At 35.2% G+C, this 24,099-nt stretch overlaps 4 protein-coding genes across 5 annotated transcripts; all 4 read right to left on the reverse strand.

Annotated features, from left to right (window-relative positions):
* Positions 1–1,118: 1,118 nt before the first annotated feature.
* LOC107032616 (protein DETOXIFICATION 18-like) lies at positions 1,119–3,963 on the reverse strand. The gene is made up of 7 exons (XM_015234211.2): positions 3,574–3,963; positions 2,891–3,438; positions 2,623–2,709; positions 2,473–2,529; positions 1,993–2,231; positions 1,769–1,887; positions 1,119–1,676 (listed from the first exon to the last, which is right to left on the reverse strand). Exons 1-7 carry the CDS (start codon positions 3,961–3,963, stop codon positions 1,542–1,544), a joined length of 1,575 nt encoding a protein of 524 aa, XP_015089697.1. The 3' UTR covers positions 1,119–1,541.
* Positions 3,964–5,604: 1,641 nt separating this feature from the next.
* LOC107002532 (protein transport protein Sec61 subunit alpha-like) lies at positions 5,605–9,638 on the reverse strand. 2 transcript variants are annotated; one of them, XM_015200588.2, is made up of 7 exons: positions 9,518–9,638; positions 8,607–8,970; positions 7,291–7,518; positions 6,848–7,202; positions 6,620–6,744; positions 6,395–6,530; positions 5,605–6,133 (listed from the first exon to the last, which is right to left on the reverse strand). In XM_015200588.2, exons 2-7 carry the CDS (start codon positions 8,948–8,950, stop codon positions 5,894–5,896), a joined length of 1,428 nt encoding a protein of 475 aa, XP_015056074.1. In that variant the 5' UTR covers positions 8,951–8,970; positions 9,518–9,638; the 3' UTR covers positions 5,605–5,893. The 2 variants fall into 2 exon arrangements, with proteins under 2 accessions (XP_015056074.1, XP_015056075.1); XM_015200589.2 differs by having other exon boundaries at positions 9,513–9,635.
* An 860-nt stretch (positions 9,639–10,498) lies between these two features.
* Positions 10,499–16,233, reverse strand: LOC107032134 (nucleolar protein dao-5). The gene is made up of 8 exons (XM_015233712.2): positions 16,065–16,233; positions 15,082–15,137; positions 14,869–14,993; positions 13,652–13,811; positions 13,025–13,443; positions 12,338–12,901; positions 11,702–11,801; positions 10,499–10,929 (listed from the first exon to the last, which is right to left on the reverse strand). The coding sequence occupies exons 1-8, from the start codon at positions 16,131–16,133 to the stop codon at positions 10,791–10,793; spliced, it is 1,632 nt and encodes a 543-aa protein (XP_015089198.1). The 5' UTR covers positions 16,134–16,233; the 3' UTR covers positions 10,499–10,790.
* A 664-nt stretch (positions 16,234–16,897) lies between these two features.
* Positions 16,898–23,677, reverse strand: LOC107031819 (gamma-glutamyl hydrolase 2-like). Its single transcript, XM_015233296.2, has 10 exons — positions 23,288–23,677; positions 21,863–21,949; positions 21,494–21,583; positions 20,601–20,695; positions 19,696–19,756; positions 18,789–18,878; positions 18,591–18,653; positions 17,970–18,058; positions 17,404–17,499; positions 16,898–17,316 (listed from the first exon to the last, which is right to left on the reverse strand). Exons 1-10 carry the CDS (start codon positions 23,669–23,671, stop codon positions 17,259–17,261), a joined length of 1,113 nt encoding a protein of 370 aa, XP_015088782.1. The 5' UTR covers positions 23,672–23,677; the 3' UTR covers positions 16,898–17,258.
* Positions 23,678–24,099: the final 422 nt, after the last annotated feature.

Genomic DNA, 24,099 nt, shown 5'->3' on the forward strand with positions numbered 1-24,099 from the left:
GATACTTATTTAATGATGTCGTAGCTTTAAATTTTTAGGGAAAAAAATATTTCAATGTATTTAAGATTGAACTCATTCTAAACACAATTCAATTTTGACCTAAACCGCTAAAAATATCTATAATAACATACCATTAAAATTAGGAGTGTGTATCGGTCGATTCGGTTCGTCTTGTGTATTATCGGTTATTGATTTTTAAATATGCAAACCCAATAACTCAATAATAAAAATCGATATTGAATCAATAACCCAATAACTTTTTTTTCATAAACCCAATAACGTTTTTTCGATTCGATGATTGGTCAGTTCGATTTTTGCTCACCCCTAATTAAAACATATAATAATAAAATACTATTATTAGGGCATTTCTAATATTTTTGAAGAATCATTTACTATCATAATCGTTTTGATTCGAATAACGGTTAATTTTGCATATGAGATCTGACGTACATTGCCATTTGCAATCCCATTACTGGAGAAGTAAGATTTCGAAATTCAATGTACCTCACGACGAGTTTATTTGTTCAATAGGTTTTGAGCCCGAAGAAATCAAATATAAAGTTGTTTTAACTGTTCAAATTTGTAGAAGATGAGTTTTCACTTTAGGCATAGATTATCTATTGGTTTAGCCTTGCTCTAGACTATTGTATGGTTGCGTTTGATGTTAAATTAGAAATTTTACAAGTATTACAATGTCGACTGAATTAATTATAACTTTTAAAAAACATTGCGATTTTAACTATATGTTAATAGAAGTTAATGGAATATTAGGAATCTTGAATAATTTGGTTGATTTTAGGGGTGTCAAATAAGCGGATTGAGTTAAAATTCGAGTTATTAAAATGGATTGAAATAGTCAAATAGAGATTGGGTTGAATCCTGACCCCACCCACCCACCCAAGTTGACTTTAGGCTCAAATGTGCTTAAAACGGGTTGGGTCTTGACACACGCAATATCAATCATTTTAATTTAATGTTATTTAAATTTCATAAAAACACAATTTGAATCTCAACTCAAGAAAAAAAAATTAAAAAAAGAAGTTACAAATGGATAGATAAATCTTAAAAGATATAAGTAGATTGAAATTCATTTATTCAATATAGAAACAGACGTTACATCAATGCAAATAAAAATTTTTAAAACATGTCGAAACTAGAAATTAAATTAGGCTCAACCGAGGATTCTCTTAAAATAGATTGAGATTGAACCCAATTCAAATTATCTTGAGTCCAACTAGGAGTGTCAAAAATGAGCCAAACTATAGCTCACCCGTAAAACCCGTCCAGAATTTTAAGAGTTTGATGAAAATAACTTGAATTGTCGTGAATCAATTGCCGCCATCAGATCAGCCAACACAATCAACAAGCTGATGCAGACACCACCAAAAGCTGTAGCTGTTGGTATATAGAGGTTCAACTCCTTGTACAAATTAGACTCTTTGTTCCCAGGCATTACCATTTACGATAGTTCGAGATATATTCCCTCGATTAATCATCAATGATCAATGCAAGTAAATTACATGATAACCTCTATGCTTAATTTAAGGTTGGGCTTCATTTTCATTGTTGGTATCCTTTGAGACTTGATCTTCTTTTCCCCATTTTATAAAGAATGTCAATAGCAACAAGCTAGTAGATTGGCATGCTAGACCACAAATCAACCCTACCCATAAACCCTGCATAATTCACAAACAAAACAAAAAAAATGATACTCTGTCAGTATATAAAAGTTAAAACCCTTATATAAAACATATTGAACGTGAATTACCTTATATCCTTTGTTGAACTTGAAAGCCAGGATCGTGCCTATTGTCATACCAATGAAATAAAAACTTGCCAAGTTGATGCACATTGCGAAACGTTGCCATCCACATCCTCTTGCCACTCCTGATGATCAATATTCATTTACAAGTTAAACGTGTTAAAACTAAAATGTAAATGTCGCGAACACACACAGATATACATATATATATGCAAAGTAAGTTGATTAACCTGATAGAATTCCTTGTATGAAATCGAACAAGAAAGAGACTAATAGGAGAGGTGTCATTGACGCAAATTTACGAATAATCTCCGCTTCATCGCTGAAGAGGCCAGCCCAAGCATTATGACCAAAACCTAGGGCTAAATCAACTATGAGTGCAGCAACAATAGCTAGCTTGAGAGTAACAGCCATAGCTTGTTTAGCTTTGCGGATATTTCCTGCTCCTATCTCGTTTGACACCCTCGTGCTGCACGTTGAGAACATAATTAAGTAAATAAGAGTTATACGTCTAATCTCAGATGACATGGTCACACAAATCAACATAGTGTTCCGTGCAGACCTTGGCCTAGGGGCTAGGAAACAGAATCAAGTAATTAAAGTCGCGATATCTCTAATATTTTGAACGTTTAAATGATATTATCGCATAATTCAACGGTAGATATGTTTTAGCATTAGAATTAGAAGGAAATAAATAGATAAGAAATTACCTTGCAGCTGCACTGAGGCCATAAGATATCATGTAGGCTATGGTTTCTGTATTTACGCTGTAACACAAAAATTTAGATCAGCAACTGAAATTCGACTGTCAAGAAATACGAAAAATTTGCTTGTGTTTCAATTCCGAGCTGAAAACTTACCACATTGCAACGACAGAAGTAGTTGTTTCCGCGTTTGGCATCAAACCAGCTAATAACACAAGAATCTCAAACGCCCAATACTCCAAGCTGTTACACATCAATTAAACTCTATCAGTACCGTACAGTCAGACCTCTCTGTAACAGTCATTATTTATTAAGTACAACTTTTTCTTTATAACGACTAAGATATTCAGACAAAGGACGTCATTATAGAGAGGTTTGATTTGTAATACCAAAAATTAACAGATACGAGACTAAATATTCTTACCACACCATGCCAGCAGAGGGCAAAGCCAACTTCAAGTTTGAAAGAAGATGTTGAAGTGGCTCGGATGAGAGACCTTCGGGCCTTATATGACTAAATTTCTTGGAGAAAAGCACGTATAGACTCAACGCGATGAATGTGATCCAAAATGAAATCGAAACAGCTAATGCTGCTCCTTTGAAACCAAGATGTGTCCAATGCACCAGAGCATAAGCAATGCCAATGTGGAGAACTAGAGCTGCAACCGCGATGCAAGCTAAAGGTAAAATGATCGATTGAGCTTGAAGAAACCTCACAATGTTTTGCAAGAAAGCATACGCAAACAATCCCGGTATGAGGAACTTCAAGAACACCCCTGCTTCATGTGCTATGGCTGGTTCTTGATGAAGTAAAATCAGAATTCGATCCGAATACCACCAAATGACAGAAACAACGACAGAAAAGAAGAACGATATGATGCTCGATGTTTGAAGATGTATCCCTAACATCCTGAACATTTTCGCGCCGTATCCTTGACCACATAATGTCTCAAGTGCACCACTTAGCCCGACCTATATATAGATGATCAATTAACGAGTTCACAGTTAAAGATATAATTAAGTAAATAAAAGTATAGTACTTACAATTTTAATGTATAAAGTTGAGAAAGTATAGTAAATAAAGTATTGTCATGTATTTTTACGTACCATGAATGAGAAACCAGTAACCATGGCCCATGAATTAGCGAGATTCGAGGAAGCTAGCTCGAGCTTCCCGAGGTGTCCAGCAAACATGACGGAGACGAGGCTTATGAAGTAGAAACAACCGTTCACTACAATCATCGGAACGGAGAACAACACTTGATTTTTCGCTTCTTTACAATTGATTATCTGTCCACATGACTTGTTCAATGGATTCTCCTTTTGTTCAACCAATGTTGATACCGGTGCCGGTGCCGGTGCCGGAGTTGGTGCCGGTGCCGGTGCCGAAGTCGGTGCCGGAGTTGGAGCCGGAGCCGGAGCTGGAGTTGGTTCCGGTGATGGTGCGGGAGTTGGTGACGGTGACGGTGACGGGGCGTTCAAGTTAGTTATTGTCATAGTGAAAATGAGATTTCTAAAGTAGATACAGGAATAATAATAATTGTAAGTTGATTGAGAGTTCAGTGATTTCTAAAAACTCGAAATGTTGAATGATGTATTTGATATTCATTTTTTTGTATATTTATATATAAAAAAAAGGATTTTGCTTGAGACAATCTTGGGATCTATTGTTGTTAGAGAACAGCTGTAAATAGCGAAGAATACTCAGTTAAATACGTTTGTATCAAAAGTATACCAAAGAGATGAGTAAAAGTTGCTATGTAACAAATTTTCTAACTAATATTATTAAAAAGTAAAAAATATTAATAATAGTTATTACATTAAATTTCATATTCAGCACTTAAATTTGAATTTTAATTCATTTAATATTGAGCATTTTTTTAAAACTAAGATCACGTGGTATACTGTACATTATTTTCGTGAAATTATGTGAAGGAGAAAAAAAAAAGACAAGATCAAGAAAAATATGGGACAGTTAGAGTTAGATCTAACTTTTAAGATTTAAATTTAAATATATTTAATTTTTAAGGTAATTAGAACAAAATTTATTATACTTTTATAGTTCGAATTTAAAATATAATATTAAAATCAATTTTGTTTTATCTTTGAAAAGTCATTCTAACTTCTCTTAATTAGATTTCATGGTCATTCAAATTTGCTTAGTTAGCTTCTATAGACATTTTAACTGAAAATACAGTTTTTTTTTATGTTTATTTAATGATATCGTAGCTTTAAATTTTTAGGGAAAAATATATCAATAATATTTAAAAAATTTATTCATTCTAAACTTATTCAATTATTTCTAGGGGTGGGCATTCGGTAATTCGGTTCGATTTTGGTTTTTTTCGGTTTTTTCGGTTTCGGTTCTTGTACCATGTGTAGTGAACACCGAACCGAAATAATTCGATTCGGTTCGGTTTTTATTATTTCGATTCGGTGTTGTTATTTTGGTTTTTTTAATGGGCCTGCTTAGTTGGACTTTTAAAAATTTGCAATTTTTTTTGTTTGTTTCAGCTTAATGGGCTAAAAATAGTTACATCAAAAAGTGTCTTTTACTTTTTACTTTTTTATTTTATATTATAATATTTATTATTTAACATTAATAATTAATATAATATAAATATATATTATAATATAATATATTTCAGTAAACCGAAATACCGAATAACACAAAATTACATACCAAAAACCAAACCGAAATACCAAAAAATACAAAAACATATACCGAATCGAAAACCGAAAAACCGAAATCGAAATAAAAAAAAATTTCGATTCAATACGATATTTTGATTTTCCGATGTTAATGCCCAGCCCTATTTATTTCTCCTAATTGGTTGATCATAAGCAAATTTTTGTTAAAGAATTTAAACTTATATGATACATATGATAAATTAATAATTTCTCGTAAGTGATCATTGATCATAAGCGAACTTTTCTTCAAGAATTTAAACTTGGTTGCGACTTAAAATATCGAATCTAAATAGTAAAGTTACATGTTTAAGATCATAAAATTCAAAGATTCTCATATCCACTCGACGAACAAATTGAATCATAAAAGTAGTAACGTACATGTCCTAACTAAAATCTTGACCTTGCACAAATAATCAAATAAAGAAGGATTTGCAAGCAATCTGGAAATTTACACAATAGACTTGCAAATGCTCAGTTATATAACTCATTATGAAACACCTTCAAAATGTGTGTTAAATGTTCCTTCAAAGATTTTCACTAACCTTATCAACTAGCAAGAATAGCAAGTACCTTTGATACAAAATAGATTATACCTAGTCAAGCTATAGTTGATACATGACGTAGAAGCTAATCACAAACTCAGTCTTCTCTGATCTCGGACTATATAAGAGAAGGAAAACCTACTTACACATTGCAACGCGATAGAGAGTAAACAAAATTGAATTAAGGCGTTGTTTTAAAGACCAAAGAAACCCATTTCACTGGCTTTTTCCTTCTCAAATGTCTCGAAATACTGGTAGATGATAGTAACAGCCAATAGAATTCCTGTCCCTGAACCAATTGCCCCCATCAGATCAGCCAACACAGTCAACAGGCCAATGCAGACACCGCCAAAGGCTGCAGCTGTTGGTATATAACGGTTCAACTCCTTGTACAAATTCGATTCCCTATGCCCAGGCATCACCATTTGTTGTTCCTGGATAAATAAAAGAAAAGGATATTCTCGATTACAAATCTGTCTTGCAGTAAAATCTACACTGAGAATCTTCACGCAGAAAAAGCAATGCAATTCTATTCTGGTATAATCACTACTTGTATCTGTCTAGCATAAACAAATTTAAGCCACAAGCAAGCTCTTTTCATTGTAATTCTTCTAACTGTGAAGTGTTGTCCCCATTTATTTGCTCGTATAAAAGCACACAAGAATGTGAAAACAGACAAAATCATCAGCTTATACCTTTAACTGCTTAGCCACATCTCTTGCTGATGATCCTGATACTTCTATCCAAGTCTTTGAGAATAAGGCACATGCTGATAACATGAACACAATGTAGAATATAGCGTGGAAAGGATGTGCTACCATATCCGCCAAGCTGCAATTGGGAGTCATAAGTGCAAGTGAAGTTTTGAGAAAGAAATTCCCATATATTGAGGCTTATAGTGAGACAGAGAGATAAGTTACCTTGATGGTGCAGTAATATAATAGGCAAGACCACCGACAGGTATAGATTGACCAGAATATTCAGATTCTTTCCACTTGCCCAAGAGGTTCACAAAAAAATTGCCACTGTACTTCCTATCCAGCAACTGCGAACATACAAATGTATTCAGATGATGACGCTGTAAAGAGCTTACAGAACTAGGTAACCACTAACATTTGTTTAATATTATCTGCAAAAAAGGCATATACCTGGGAAATGAAGTAAACATTGGATACAAGTGCTGATTGTAAGATAATGGGCATATTGGAAGTGTAGAACAGCTTAATTGGATATGAACCCTGCTGTCCACGGGCATTCTTTGACCTTACGGGCAAAACAACACGGAACCCTTGCAGGTAGATAACAATAAGGAAGATCAAGACTGTGGCAAGCAAGTTTGTTACGTTCGGAAGGTTCTGCCGGTAGAATGCCTCACGAAGTCCACGAACCTTGTCAGTTCGAGTGATCAATAAATGGAATAAAGCTATAACAGCTCCTTCAAATTCAGCTCCACGACCACTGTTGATTGTGGTTGGACTAAATGCTTTCCAGATGATGTTCTCGCTGGAGAAGAAACCAGCAAAATTTCAATAAAGTTTGGAACAAGTTGTAGTACCTGTGTAATTGAGAGGAGATAAGATCAGAAGCTTACCACATGTTGGTAGCTATAAAAAGTGAGATACCGGAGCCCAGACCATATCCTTTCTGAAGGAGCTCATCAAGGCAAATAACAATTATGCCAGCAAACCACAGTTGAATGATTATCAGCACTGCGTTTCCAACCCCAAGCTGACTAACACTGCCGTACATGCCAGAGAGAACATATGCAACTGCTTCACCAATAGCTATGAGAATCCCTAATAACTTTTGTGCACCATTCCTGAAACAAAAAAGAATACCGATGAGTGATATCATGAAAGCGCTGCGAGATTATTATAGCTAATCAGAATGACTACATAGCCTAAAAATATAGAAAGTGGAGCTACAAAGGCATACAGACGTAACAAAAACTCACGACTGGTTAATTGAGTGAAGTGTAATACCACAAACAAAAATGCAGAAAGACGAGCTTAAAACTTCACTTGACAGATAAGATGCACTTAAGAAACAGATATCACACCCAAACTTTCAATTACTTCATTTATAGTCTTCCATCTATTTTCTTTTTGCAAATTGAACATACTTATCCCAAAAATAGTTTACACTTTCTTTTTCACTTTCTCAGTCAGCTAACAGCTGAGGAATAAATGGTCTCTATTGTCTATACTAGTATAAATCCGGGCAAAACCTGCAACCGTGCAGGTTCTTGTACAGTGCCTGTTGAGGTCTGGCCTCGTTCTTGGAGCCAAGAAAGTTTGGCTGTCTTTGGAACTCAAATACACTTGTTCCACTAGCAGACTCAAGGTGGTCAGCCAATAACTTGGAATTGTGACCATAGCTTGGGTGATGTAAGAGGAGAAAGGTGCAGTTTTGTGTTATCTCTGTCTAGAAGGGCTAAACTGACATTGCTTGTCTGTGCTAGCATAAACCATTCTTGATGAAAGATATAATTCCAATTCAACTTCAACATTTCTACAACTTATTATCAGCAATATGCAACGACTGTTGCTAACTGTCAAGATACTGACAAAAGGACAAACGGGAGCCTGGAGCTTACAAAGTTTCCATCAGCACATTTTTGCTGGCTTACATTAGGATTGGGACTAAACATGACTAAACAGTAAGCACAAGTATATGCAGAACCATATAAAAATTGCGAGCATGTTGCACAGATAGGCCGGTTTGCTTGACATGTTCCCAAATGTATCATCCCAATAAAATTGTTGCATAATCGAGCTTAAAAGATGAGTGGGAACCAATCAAACACACAGCTCAACTGGAACTAAAGGGAAGCAACATCGAGAGAGGGATCCAGCAAGTTTAGGATAACCCAACATCAAAACATATTTACTGAACTATAGTACTTACAGAAGTGCTCGGTCCTCCCGAACATTGTTGTCAACTTCAATGATCTTTGACCCAGCTAAAAGTTGCATAACCAATCCAGAAGTCACAATTGGGGTGATTCCAAGTTCCATGACAGTTCCACGGTTTGAAGCAAGGATAACACGCATCCAATAGAACGGATCGGCACCAGTTGTGGAGTGTATGCCATACAAAGGTAACTGACTGCATACCAGGAAAATAAATAGAGAGATCACAGTGTATAAAACCTTCTCTCTGAATGGAATTTTTCGATCAGCACTCTGAACTTCAGGCAGGAACGAGAGAAATGGACGAACAAGATGGAGTACTCTGAATCCACCTCCCATCTTGTTTTCTACAAATTTACCTGCTTGTCCAAATACAAATTCTTATTAAAACGGAAAAACTAATCAAACACATAAAACACTCTACTAAAACAGGCAAAAACAGGGATTTCAAATCTAAGATTTTTGCCAATCAAGCAAAACTAATTTGTTTTGATTCAAAACTATTCAATCAGTCCATCAAATATACCTCAATCTCAACCAAATTATCTATCTCTAAATATACAATCGATTTACTTGCAATTCAAAAAACAAATAAAAGCTAAATAACTCGAAATAAAACTTCAAAATGAACAAATGCGTACTGTAATTTGGAGAAAATACATAGAAATATGAGCCTTAACTCACCGAAGTGAAGGCTTGTTGATGTATCTGAGATTCAATCAATCAATCATCAATCAAATATATCTCAATCTCAACTAATTTATCTATATCTATAACCGATTCACTTGCAATACAAAAAAACAGATTAAACGAACAAAATTCGTAGCTAAATAACACAAAATAAAACTTGAAATGAACAAATACATACAGTAATTTGAAGAAAATGCAGAGAAATTCGAACCTTACCGGAGATTTGGACGGAGGAGGAGGAGAAGAAGGGTTTTTCTCCTTTCAGATCTATGAGCTCCGGCGGCTTTGATTTTTTTTTTTTTTTTAAAGAGGAAGGAGTGTTGATTTACTATGTCACTGTTCCAATCATATAATGACACGTATATAAAAGCTGAATTGAATAATTCGATAAAATTTTAATAAATAAATTGAAAAGTATTAAATGTTTGAAAAATATTTTGGAAGTGTTCAACATTTTTATTTCATATAAAAAAATTAAATTAAATTTCTTTTACTCCTAACATTTTTTAAAAAATTAATAAGTCAAAGTATAATTTGAAAAATAATATAGATGTATTTTGTACTTTTTTCGCTCTAATTATTCACAAAATCTCAAAATAATTTCAATTTATATTCATCGTTTAACACAACTCATTTTTCAAATACAATTTCATTTTGGAAACAAAATGTAAAAGGAAAAATGACCGATCTTCCACTTTTTTTCCCTACATGTATCAATATGCGAGTAAAAAGTTCAAGCCTATGAGATCTCTCTTGAATGATGGTCTTTTTTGTGCGTTGATAATGAGACACAACAATTGAGTAGAAATGTTAAGTAGTATCGCTACTCACGATCATCTCTTTTTCGCAATATTGTATGCAGAACATAATAATTTTGGCTCAAATTTTATATCATGTCAAACCAATTAAGCAAAACTTTAGCTTCGCCCCGGATTATATATGTAGCTTCATATGATTTATGAGGTTTACAAAATGAAGAGCTTTGAAATTCTTGATGACCAAACAGTGGAGTTATCAATATTAAACTTCACATTACAATGTGATGTGTATAATAATCTCAAGATTATCTTATCCTAAATAGTCATTGAGATAAGTTATCCCATCAAAATAATTTATCACCGAATAATTTGTTTCCAACCAATCGGCTCCAAGTGCATGATGAGAATACTGCAATTTATGCCTTTTTCACACAGTATGTAAAGGAAAGAAGAGATGCACCACATTAACTTCTGTAAGTTTGAGCATTAAGTAAAATCTGCAACTTTACAAACAATGAAATGTCACAAGTCATGCGGCAACAGGGTACGCTCCTTACAATCAAGTGGTTGAACACCCCTCTCTAGATAAGAAGCAGAACGCGCCATCACCTACAGCCCTTTCCTCTACCAGGGACTTCACGCATACAAGAAAGTGATCCAAACTACGCCCTAAAAAAGCTATGCATACGCGAATCAGTCTAAAGTTCGATTACCTTTTGGTAATCACATCTCTAAGCCTTCTTCTTAAAAAATGATAGGATATTTCCTTGTTTAGGATCCTTATTTCCTGCTTTCTTGTTTCCTGCTTTATTGGCTTGATTTGTAGGTGCAGTACTTCCCAGAGCGGGAGACTTCTTAGCCATAGGTGCTCTGAAATAAACCACAAGTCAGGTAAACAGAAACAGTTTACAAAGTACTGTTAAGAGATTACTAACAATAGAAAGGAAGTCAGGAAAGGGTGACAACAAGAAAAAGGCTCAAAAAATGAAGAAGGTAGTAATCACAACCGGAGTTGCACGTAAACAAATAGAGATGATCTATTATCAAACCTAGAGGCTGATGGAATCTATTTTCCATGGGTTCAACTGAAACTCTGAATTTAATATTTTTTACATGGAACATATATCAAACCCAATAAGTTCAAATCCTGAATACACCTATGATCAAACCTTCGACCAAGTTAATTGAGAATAGCTGAAATTCTCTGCAGACCCAAATACACGCATAGCTTGGTTCATTTTAAGACCACAACAGTAATGGTATCCACTAGTTCAGCATTTGTACACAGAAGGTGACAGTAACCATGCCTCAAACTAAATCTTAGATGAAAAACATAGGAAAGTTTTGTATGTTTGGCTAGTTAGCATCAACGCTCTGCAAGCCTCTCTAACATGCACATACTTTAAATTATATGTCATTAATTTTATCTCTGGCCAAATACATACACGGACCCTTAAACTCACCGGATCTTTTTATTTAGACACCTTATCTAAAAGTATGATATTGATGGAAAGTTTAGGGGGTGGTCAATGTATTTGACCTTTCTTTTAATATATATATATTAGGACATGGAATGTCCAAAATAAGAGCAACCATGCAAACTATCCAGACATCAATGAAAAGACTGCAAAATAATGTTCACCTGTCACCAGTACTATTAACTGGATTGTTGTCAGCTTTCTTCATTGTATTACTGTCAGCCTTTGTTTCTGTATCTTCACCTTCCCAAACAACCTCGGTCACTGGAGAGTGTAAGCAAATGAATCAGTGCAAGGAAAAAATCATTTAGGCAGTTATATTGGAATTAAAGCATAGAATCTGCCTACCCTTAAGTAGAAAATCAGTAGAGAGCTCATCGTATCGATGTGAAAGGAATTGAATTCCATATCATAAAATAAGTAAATATGGATCAAGAATAAAAATTCATTGAATGGTAGAACAGGAACTGACAAAATTTCAATGCAAATCTTCTCGGATGGGTCAACTACTTAGCTCAGTAAGAATTCATCTTTAATTCACTAGGAGATTTCTTAAGATTGCTCTAAATTGCCTGAAAGCAACAATCGGGAGGCTTGTGACTACAAAGGATTTCTTGAAAAAGCATAAAAAATACATTATTAGATGCCTTTATTTTTTCTTTATTTTAGATCATAGGATAACGCAAGTACAGTGAGGAAAAGTCGACTCACGTTTAACTTTATTCACTCCATCGCATGACCCTAACCCATGCAAACTGTTATAATCAATTTAGAAAATTATATTTCATCACAAGTCATACCTTCTCTTCCACGTTCATCAATTCGTGTCTTCATTACTTTTCTTCTTTTAGGAGAAGTTGGAGCAGCATTGGTGACTTCATCCTTTACAGCGGCATTCTTAGGACTGGCATGTTCTGGAATAATCTCAGAAGAATGCAACTTAGAAGACTTACATTCGCTGGTAGGTAAAGGTTTTCTTTCTTGCTCATGACTCCTTTTTGAGAATGTTTCTTGCTCGGGACTCTTTTTCGAGAATGTTTCTTGCTCAGGACTCTTGCTGCCAGCCTCCATTGTTTCTTGCTCATGACTCTTGCTGTCCTTTGCTTTCTTGACTTCCCGCTTTTCCAGTTCTGGAGTACTAGGAGTTTGTTTTGATCCTAAAATAGATTTCTGCTTTGGAGGTTCAGGTGAGGCTAGGTTGACAGCGTCCTTGAATTCATCTTCTTCATCTGAAAAATCAAAAATTACCCTCCTTTTTCTATTCCCCTCACCATTTGATGTCCTCCTGATGCTGACTTGTTGATCATCGTCATCACTGATCCTATCTTCTATTCCTTCTGGAGTACATATCTGAGCCGCATTACCTAAGTAAACATATGTTCCAAAGGGAAGGAAGTGGTCAGTCAAGTGCAATTCATAATCCAAGACAAAAGAAACAAAACATAATGCAAATTCAATCACAAGACCAAACAGTGAAAGGTACAAACCAACAGGATTTGGTGTGGCATCACTGCTAGCAGCAGAAACAATATCAACTTTTGGCTTTGTAGGTATGCGACCCCACATATTAGCCAATGCCCCACCATTTTTAGAACTTTTCTCAGACTGAACTGCCTTCTTAGCAGGTGGAAGTTGAGCAACTTTGTGTTTATCTGCGACAAACTTACTACCCTCTCCAGGACCTGATGCGCCACGACTCTCACTTTTGGCATCAACCACATGTGAAGATGGTACACTGGCACTAGGACTTGGTAGTTGAACCTTTTTCTGCTCAGGTTTCACTTGAGCAGTAGAGTTACTATTACGAAGTCCTGATGCTTCACTTTTCACCTGAGGAACAGCATTAGTGCTTGGAATTGTTCCTCCACCGTTGCGCGTGATGAAAGGATTTGAAACTCCACAAAACCTACAATATACCAGTAAGCATCACAAAGGGAGCAAATACCACCCAGCACATGTGTATTTCATAGCATGGATTACCTAACCAATTTTGAAATAATAAATGGTTCTCAAAAGTCATAATGATACGCATATCGGGTGTGGGGAAAAAAAAAGGTCACTCCAGAGTAGAGATGAAGGCTTATCTTGAAGACTCTGAAACACAAGTACTATACCTATTATCGAGCAAACAATTATCAGCTGAGAGGGACTGCCTAAATAGCTCTTCGGCCTGGACAAATTCAGAATTCCAGAGGGCCACTGGATCCTTTGGGATGCAAGCTTGCACGCTATAGACCTGGACTGAGCAATCATCTGAAAATTCTTTCTTGGCTTCTGCATAGAAATAGCCGGTTGGGCTTTGATAAATAGTTGCAACAACTTGCCACAGAACAAAAGCGCATGAAGAAGAAGTAGAAATGTAGAAATACATAATACTTAACTTCTGGCATATCTCCATCAAAATGCCACACACATAAAAAGCTTAAGGAAAAGGTAAAATGGCATTTCTAACATGCTAGATTCAAACAAATGTCAACTTCTCAAAAGCAGATGAGGGTAGGAAAGCTGCAAACAAACTTATGTAACAAAGAACCCTCTTAAGTCTCAATGCACTTCTTCATCAGAATTGATATAGTAAACCAGTTTATGATGTCATGAGTTGGATCATGGGCATCAATCCAATAATATTTCTAATAATAGTCTCAAACTCTTCATCTTTGTTATTCGTTTCTTGCAGGATCAATAGAGTTAAACTACTTGCTAGATCTGAAAAGAATCTCAACCACACCAAACAAGGTTGTTATTAAAGCTTGTATAACTTTAAGAGTTCTAGATTTTCAGACTGCTGATATTGTCATTAGCATTTGCTGAACCAAATACTAAGCTTATGAATGCCAAACATACTCTCACTGTAACTTACCAATGTAAATAAGAACACGGTTATATTAAAGAGAAACATTAGCCTTGTACGTAATGTTACTCTTTGTTTCTCTATGAAGAAAACCTTTTTTACTTCAAATAACTGAGATTTTTAGTATGAAAGAAGTGGTACCAAGAAGATACACCAGTCTTTAGACATATGGCAAAACCATGAAGCAACTAACGAGAATTTAGTTCAGCTATCAGCACCCCAATACTGACTTGACAAAATTTTGAAGTTGATATATCACGAACATCCTTCATACGGTTCCAACCAAGGTGCTAAATTGGTGAGACAATGACAAAATAATGATAAAAGATCGAAAAAGGCGCAACAAGCTCAGCCCGCTCCAACGCAAAAATGATATTAAGGATAGAGATGATACAGCAGTGATAATGTAATGTACCGTGTAGTTACGTTCGGTCAAATAAATTATTTTATAACAAAATAACATTTAAAAGGATATCGAACCTGCGAGGTTAGCAGAAGTGACAAGTCTTATATGGTAGGTTGAAGGGCTATCTTTCAACCAGCCAGACAAGCTGTAGACCACTTCAACACCATTTCCATGCTTTTCAACAAATTCCTGAAGCAACCTGTTGTAAACAACCAACTAGCCTTGGCATTACCAGGTGAGTAAACCAAAACATACTTAACAAAAAATAAAAAAAAATAAAAGCTCACCTCTTTGCAGAATTTGATGACACCAAAAAATTTCGACTCAGCCACTTGTACGAAACCTGCAGGCCAATAAAAATAGAAGCTTAGATGATTGTGAAGTTAATCAGTTACAACTCTGGTTGAGCAGCTCGTGATTCATTTTGTAATTGATTCCATTTCAATCTGTATAATAAAGCTGTAAAAAGTACACTTGGGATTCACTGAATGAAATACAACTTCTTTCTTCTCTAAACTCTCTTCTTCTACAGTTAGAACTCTTGAACTCATTTCTTGATCTAGCTTCCATCTTCGAGAGCTATTAGTTCCTGGATTGCTTCTCATCATTAACTTCGTATTATATCAGGGATCAAAACAGCACTTGGATATTACTGAAACCATATTTACAGTAGAGCTCTAGTGTCTTCTCTCTCTAGCTAAAAGGATTTTAAAACATCTACGGTACTCACCGTATCATTAGAGTAAAACTGATTACACCAAAAATAGCAGTAAGATGAAGTTCAACTTGATCTTCTGCTCATCATTATCCTAGTCTTTTATTACAAATTTATCAAAAGTAAGGAGCTGATGGAATCAAGAATCACCTTCAATAGGTCAATTATTATGGAAATCATAAACATAACGATTGCAAGCAACAAACTTTCTACAACAACAACATACAAAGTGTAATCCCTCAAGTGGAGTCGGGGAAGGATAGTGTGTAGCCAGATGAGATTGTGTCCGATATACCCTCAGTTCAAGAAAATAGTAGGAATGAAGAGATTAACACAAGCAAAAAACATTCTGAACAACAAAAAAAAACTGAACTTCGTAAATCAATAAAGAAAAATGGCATCTTTTTAGCAAAACTATCAAAATTAAAGGAGCTGATGGAATACAAAATAACCTACAATGGGTCAACTATAGATGCAACTATAAACACAAAAATCGAAACTTTATCATAAATTTAACAAAAAAGGAACAAAAACTGAAAAAAGATATAGATATACCACTTGAAGTTTGTCTGATACAAGAGCTTGAATCTCATCGACGATGCCTAGGGTTTCGATATCCGCCATTATCGGGTACGTCGAATATGAATCGGGTCAAATCTCACAGAGAAGAAAAGAGAATCCAAAATTTCCCTCCTAAGGGCACACTATTTCCCGCCATTGTAATGGACTTGGAGCTTTTTATATGCTAGGGCCTAGAGATTTTTGGGAACTCACGTGCATTTCACGTGCTTGGAGATGGTCTAGTCTAGCATTAGAGATTTACAAATTTGATGTTATTTTTTCGGAAACGGACTCGGAATTTGAAGCTTATGAGATCGATTCTAGCCTTTTTATATTTGGGTTTTATCAAACTTATACATTTTACTCTATCCCCGCTTCTATTGTAAATTTACAGTAGTAACTTGCACTAGGCAATTCCAACTTCGATTTACTGGGTTATATTTGGATTTGAAATTTAAAGTTTATGAGATTGATTCTTGTGCATTAGCTCGCAAACAACGTAGATGTAACCCGCACTAGGCTATTCAAACTTCGATTTATATCTGTAATCACCTTTTTTTTACAATGACAAAATAAAGTTTCTAATTTGTTACTCGGAGGGAAATGAAAAGGAAATCAACAAGAGTTGTAGCGAAGTTGAAAGTATTGTTTCATCATTAATTAGAGTTTACATGTTCAAGTCTTGTTACGTATGAAGTCGGAAACACAATGAAATAGAAAGAAGAAAAAAAAAACTCTAAAAAAGATTCAAACTATTGTATGAGAAAAACAAAATTGATCCATGTTGAATCATCTAACAAGTGTCAACTAGGTTCCAAACACTTTGATACTTAGTTGTAAGCAAAACAATATCATTAATGATGATTGAATGTTTATCAATATAAATTATCTTCCTATATAGTACAAAATAAAATTTGTAATTACTACAAACACTTGGAAAGCATAGAGGTTCAGAGACTTGTGCCCCAATTCAGATCATGCAAACCTGAATACAGAAGGTGGATGATGGAACAATTATAAACAATCATCATCCAAGTAGTGTAAAGTTATTCGTTTCCTGGGAGATCGCTGAATAACTGGAAATTTGAAGACGAGCACAACCCGTGATCAACATCCACTAATGACATGTATCTTCATCAATAATCTTTGATCATGCAATTAGTCGATGCTTTTGCAGTTCACATGCATCTACAGAGAGCTCAAGGTAGGACGCGGAGTGAAGAGGTAGACCTCCTCAAAGCTCCCCCTACATTACACAGACACGAGAGTCTTGAATTTCGTCTTGTATTCTTAAGAAGAATCTCAACCAGTAAAGAGGGTGATGTGAACTTACCGAACCTTCCCAGCATAAGAGGGACTGTAATTGTAGATGAGGTTGTCAAGTACTTTGCTGGTCGCCGGCTTATTATTAGAAGATTTTCTAGCTTCACTGTAATTTACAAGGAAAAATAAATAAACGAAGAGGCAAAACAAGAAGCACGGCTTTATTCAGAAATTGATAGGTTTCAGCATAACTTTGTCTCACTTTCTACTGCAGACAGAGAGGGAAAGAAGTTTGAAACGAGCTAATAATTATGGATTACGTAAAGGGTTGTTCTTGTGCGTTTCTCTCATTTTCTTTGATGATGTAATAAAACAGTCATCACTGGTGAGGTGAACAGTAGGAGGATCAGCTTATAGCTTCCCATCAGAAAAGCATGAGCTATCTGAAACATTTATTGCAGTTTCATTTTGTAAGCAAATCGATGTCAAAAATCATTTTCCAAAATTAAAATGTGAACATCATATATTAGAAATTGGAAAGCATTCTCCTGCCTCCCTATTGTGTGCTGTGTCTGAACTAATTCCAAGATTCCGCAACCTTACGGGGCAAGAACACTGAGAAGAAAAGGTCAATACCTGATAAAATAGTTGGCAACATGTTGACTCACTTGGATTGCATCCTCGGTATGTGGAATCTGTGATGAACCCCACTCGAAAACATTTTTCTGCAATTACCATGACGAAGTAATGCAGTTAAATTTCAAACTTCTAGTGGAAAATGTCGTCAAAGAGCTTGAGTTATCACACTAAGTTCAACAATTCCCTTCAAGAAATAGCCATTCAGGCATGTAAAAAACCGTATCACTATTCCTCACTTAATAGAACCTCATAAGTCATGCATGCAATCACTCCTATGGTCATCCCCGGCTAGACATGGGAGGAACAGAATACATACTGTTGATAATACCATTTCAGAGACAAAATCTAAATCATGCAGTCTAGAAAATAAAGGCGTGATATAAACTTTAAGGCATGCTTGTCTGACAGAAACCTACCCTCAATCCGCAGAGCAGACTGTGATGAGATATTTACATAATAGGGAAAAGCAACAAATCCACACAAAATAAAGTAAGAAACTGTATACTACCTGACATGTTATCAGATCTAACAACAACGTTTTTGTACTTCAATTAACAACTAAATCCTGTTTATCTCAGATGGAATTACAGACAAGAAGACAGTAACCAAAGACAGTACCTCTGGGTGCCACTGGAGTGCAGTTATGGGATAGTGTTGTGCTTGAACACTGGAGACATAGGCCTGAATCAATTTTTTAAACAAATCAGAAACAAAAAGGTTCAACACTTCAACTACTTTATACTAGACTCCGTACAATTTGATGAGATTCTCACAGATATTCCAGAGAGGGGCGAAGGGATAAAATATGTCATCTACCTTGTTTTTCTTATCAACACTAGTTGTCAATATCTTGAAAAAGCCACACAGGTCATTATTTGCTTGAAGCCTTTCTGGTGATATACCAAACTGTAGCATGAGAAAACAATTATTCAGCCTCATCACAGTAATCCAAAAGTGCCAAATAAGGTCCTTGGGACTAGGATAATACAGATAAAAGTTGAAAGCCAAATGGCAATATCTAGCATGCATAGAATTCATTCTAAGATTAGCATATATTCGTTTGAAACTGATTTCTCCCCGTCATTGCACTAACAAAGTCCTTTTATGCTGTAATCACGAATCGCTGGAAGAATGATTTGATCTACAACTATGAACCATACAATCTTAACCTATAAAAAAAAGTTATTAATAACAAGGGTAGTTCTCTGGCCCAATGAGCATACACTACCCAATGAATCAGGATAAAGAATTTTTCCAATGTAATAGTAACAAAGTCTAGTTCATATTTAAGTAATGTTACTACTGATGACAAATACTCATTAGGAATATGAAGAATGTTGTCCAGAGAAATCGCAGTAGAGCTGCAGAAAGCAACTTGAATGAATTCTGCAGGCAATGAAACAGATATGTATGTAATCCAAAGGCAGGTAAAGATGCCCAATTATTCGTAGTGAAACCAAGGAATCCTGGTATTTCTAAGTTCTAACCGTTTCAGACATGATACAAGACATAAAACTACACAAAATAGCTGGAATACTTTTTCTGTAGAGTACATTCGGGAGTAATCATGATCTCACAAAGTACAAAGAGTATCATCGTGAAGTCATCACAGTCTCCACCTCAAAAAGAGAAAAAAGATAGTAAATCTTGTACTGACCAAAAATAATGTACAGAGACGGAAGTGCGACGAATGGAAAAGAAAAACCTATCATGTGAAACGCACACGATGATTTTGCATCACAAGACAATGTGTAGTCATCTTCTTTAGCAGCACAGGTGGAAACCTGCAGGAAACCGTTCATTAGCCAATTGTCTATTGTCAAAATTAGAATTACCAGAGGGCCCTTCATACATTATAAAACTGTTGACGTAGGTGTCAAATAATATAAATATTCAATTCACATGAGTTACTATATTTGTTTCTTTAAAAAGAAATTGGCAAATGTGTCTTGTTACAGTTCAATTAGAATGCAGGGAGAAAAATAAGAGACAATGCCTTCCCACTGAGCTCATAACCTACTACATGAACTTGGTTATGGATACGTATCCCATTGCGGGTGGCCGGTGGGTGTAAGTATCCGGTATTATTACACGCAATTTTATTGCTTATCTCTAGACATATTTTCAAACCTAACTAAGAGTTCACATACATGTCACACCAGTTCAAAACTGGTGCTACATGTATTATAGCTCATAATACCACCGATTCCCTTTTATTCTTTTAGGATCAGTCTACACTCAAAACGATTGTTTCAGAACCACACGTGCAAGAAAATATGCACACTTATAGCAAATCAGATTGCAATGCCAAGTCTTAATCTTGGTTGTTCAAACATCCACACTTCCCTATTATGTGATTACTAATACCACATAGGGAAAAAAAGTATTATACAAACCCTTTGAATTTTCAAAATCTGAAAACACACACTATTTATGATTTCCTGTCATTCAGGCACTTGAACTTGAACTTTTTTTTAAAATCTAGCATTTAAAGCCTTTAAATGAGGGTAATCTGGGAATTTCCCGAGTGGAACATAAATGGAGGAGGAAAGAAGAGGGAGAAAGAGAAGAGAGGGGAAAAAAACTAATATTCAACAATAAGAGCAGGCGTGAAAAGGAAATTTATACCTTCCAAAAACTGTTCCTTCAAATTTTATATTTTCTACAAATTGTACTGTAGACGCTTGATGCGATGCACTGAATTCCTCAAGAATGTTATTGTCCTATAACATCAAAAAAAAGTTTTAAAAAATGTTAATATCAACATAACAGAAAAAAACAGGAGTGAAACACTGAGCAGAGTTGTTTGGTTCACACAGGTATTGAGGAATAATGATCCCCTACACTACTTTAAAAGGTGGTCTCTCACATCATGTGTTTGGGTCATGGGTTACTTGAGAGAAACACAGTAGCTTTGATGTGTCAAATAATTTATTCCAGAAGTAATTAGCAAAATATCAACAAGGCATGAATTATAGTCAAGTACAGTTAGTAGAATATTGTGAAATTGGGCATAGGTAAAAACGAATTAGAACTCACTGCACAAATCAGAAAGAAAAAGCAAATATAATGTCGACCAGAATATATAATTAAATACCGATTACTGATATTATCTGCAATAACTTCTTACTCCTCATCAAGATATGATCCAACACCCCTTTTTATGTTCTACCTCAAAATTTCCTTTGGAGTCCTCCCCAAATAACTACTCTAGGATAATAGAGTAATACCACAAACAACGAGCATTTTATTACCTATTCATAAAGATATTTGAATTTTTGGATATACTAAGGATGCACAAGTATTGAGAGCTTAAACTTTATCCGGAATGTGTAAGCTCTTTTTGACTTGCCATAGAAATTTTACACCCCGTTAAAGTTTGTTCGCTAGTCCAGAGATTTCACATCAAGTGTATATAGAACAAATTACTCTGTGTTAAAACAGTTCCCGACTTCTCAAATTTAAGTGCCTTCTGATAAACTTAAGAGCACGAACTCTATCTTCCCATACGCCTTCATTACCTTGGAGATGATCATTGTTAAAAGTTCAAAACCCAAGCAGATGGCAAGAAGAGGGAAATGCTCACCCGCGTCATTCTTCTCCAGAACTTTCTGCAATATCAGGAAAAAGCTTACAATCATTGTACAAACAATGTTGATACAAACATCTTCGAAAAAAACAAAAACAACCCTTAAGATGATGATAATTAGCAGATAATGTATGTAAATTAAAGTATACAAGCTCGTAGATATCCTATTCAAAGTAATTGTTTGTGTCAAGCTTTTGTCCAGGCATCATGCAGGTTCACATACAGGGTATTTTTCAAGTGAAGAAAAATTGCAGCAGCAGTGACATAATTAGTAGAAAGTGTAAAAACAGGAGAAAGTTACCTCGAATATTCCTTTAACAACTTCAAAGTAGAGACCCTTCTTGCTCCACCCTCCAGTGAAGATAATTCCATTGACTAGATTAAGTTTCTGCACATACATTGAGTAACATATGTGAGATGCCACACTGCAAATGCGAAGATGAGAGATAATAACATGCTTTGTCAGGTCTTTTAAAATAGCTTAGTGGTTTTTAGATGCCTTCAGGCCAATATGTACGCAATCATCATTTAAATATACACAATAAGAAGTTTATGTAGTGAAAGATTGAAGGGATTATTATTATTTCCAAACACAAGAGCAGGCTAAAATTAGAGCAAAAAGAAGTGTGAAAAAAATCGACTTTGGGCCTAACTCCACCGCATAAGTAAGCTCATAAGGGGAGCACTGCCCAAGACCATATAAGGAGGATCACAACCTATTCTCTCAACCAATGTGGGACTTAACACTCCACTCCACGCTAGGATTGAACAACTAGAGTTTCAATAACATAACAAGGAGATCCAACATTAAGAAACATAACAATAGAGATCAATGGGTTTGACTTGATACCAAGTGAAGAAATGGGTTTTGGGCCTAACACAACCCCAAAACAACCTCATGAGTAGAGGATTTCCCAAGACCATATAAAGTGGGTCACAACCCATTCCCTCAACCATAAAAGGATGGTAAACTTTTAGATCAGATAAATAAACGTGTTTGGTCTATATAAAAGAGTCAGGCCCCGCGCTTGCTTTGAGGATGGTGACATACTTAAATGATAAAAGACAGTGACATACTTAAACCATAAGGATCTAAGTAGTTTTGGGAACTTGTACTAGGCCAATCAGTCAATCAAATCAACTATATTTCAAACAAAAACTAGTTGACATCAGCCATACAAATGCTTTTTGTATCCATACACTCTACTCAGACCCAGGAGCAGAGCCAACTCGTGGGTTAGGGGTTTATCTGATTCCCCTTCGACGGAAAAACATACTATTTCTACATGATTAAAACTACTTTCTATGCATATATATTAAATATCGAACCACTTTCAGCTAGTACATGGATGTTCAGATGATTCATCATTAGAATATTATACTCAGTTTCAACTTTTTGATAAGGTAAGATAAAACATCTACTCTAACTTATTTATGCTCAAGTTCAATGCATAGCTTTTTGGTTGTTAAATTATATCATCAGCTCTAGTCCTTCTAGTTTACACTAAACTGCCTTAAGTAGCCCTCGAGGAGTCCGATTATTCTCTCCGTCTGACCTTTCAAGGATATACTGACAGTAGAAGGATATACTGACAGTAGATCGTCTTCTAACACTACGAACAAGTTTCAAAAGTCAACTTCATGTACATCAAACACAATCACAGAAACTGAAACGAAGGAGATAGTAAGTACAGCTAAAATTAAAGTTAGGAAGTAAAGTATTTACTTGATTGATAATTTCAGGAGGCTCTGTATATATAATCGGTATAACTCTAGCACCAGCCATTTCAGCAAACTTGACATAAGAAGCAGCTATGTATGAGACATCACTGGCGTTGTTGAGACGACCGGAAGCTCCGTCGCCGGGATGACTCACAATTCCGATGACCGGCCGGTAATTAAGTGCCGGATCCGTCGCCGTACAGCTAGGAAAACTCAATTGCGACTCGATCAGCTGGGGTTTCACATGAGTAGCCATCAATTGGATGAAAATTGTGAAAAATGGAATCAAAAAATTGGTTTCCATTTGCATTTTGATGAATTGATGAAATTTGAGGAGAATTGATTTTCTCCTCTTCTTAGTATTGTGTGGTCTTTGAGTATTGAACATGAAAGTTACATTTTTGGTTTTTTAATATGAAATATTATTTTATTTCTATTTTTTTATTTGAACTATCTCGTTTTTCTACTTGAAATATAATCGTAATTTATATATATTTGAAAAGAAAACAATCTATTATTATGGTATGTTAGATTAATAGTTGGTGATATTTTAGGTAGAAATGAGAGTGTACAACGGTAGATTCGGTTTGATTTATCAATTTTCAATTTAAATAGGTTAAATCAATAAGTTACTTTTTTAACGATTTTTGAATTTTTATTTAATCAATAATAAAATACTTATAAATAAATATATGAATTCTCCAACAATTGAACGCTAACATGAAAAGAACTATACAAAGTATAACATAAAGAGAAATGAAAAGAAATATGTTCTTATTTTATTTTTTGACGTATTGTATAATGTAAAGTTGTAAA

The sequence above is a fragment of the Solanum pennellii genome, chromosome 10 (genome assembly GCF_001406875.1).
Source record: "Solanum pennellii chromosome 10, SPENNV200".
NCBI classification, from domain to species: domain Eukaryota; kingdom Viridiplantae; phylum Streptophyta; class Magnoliopsida; order Solanales; family Solanaceae; genus Solanum; species Solanum pennellii.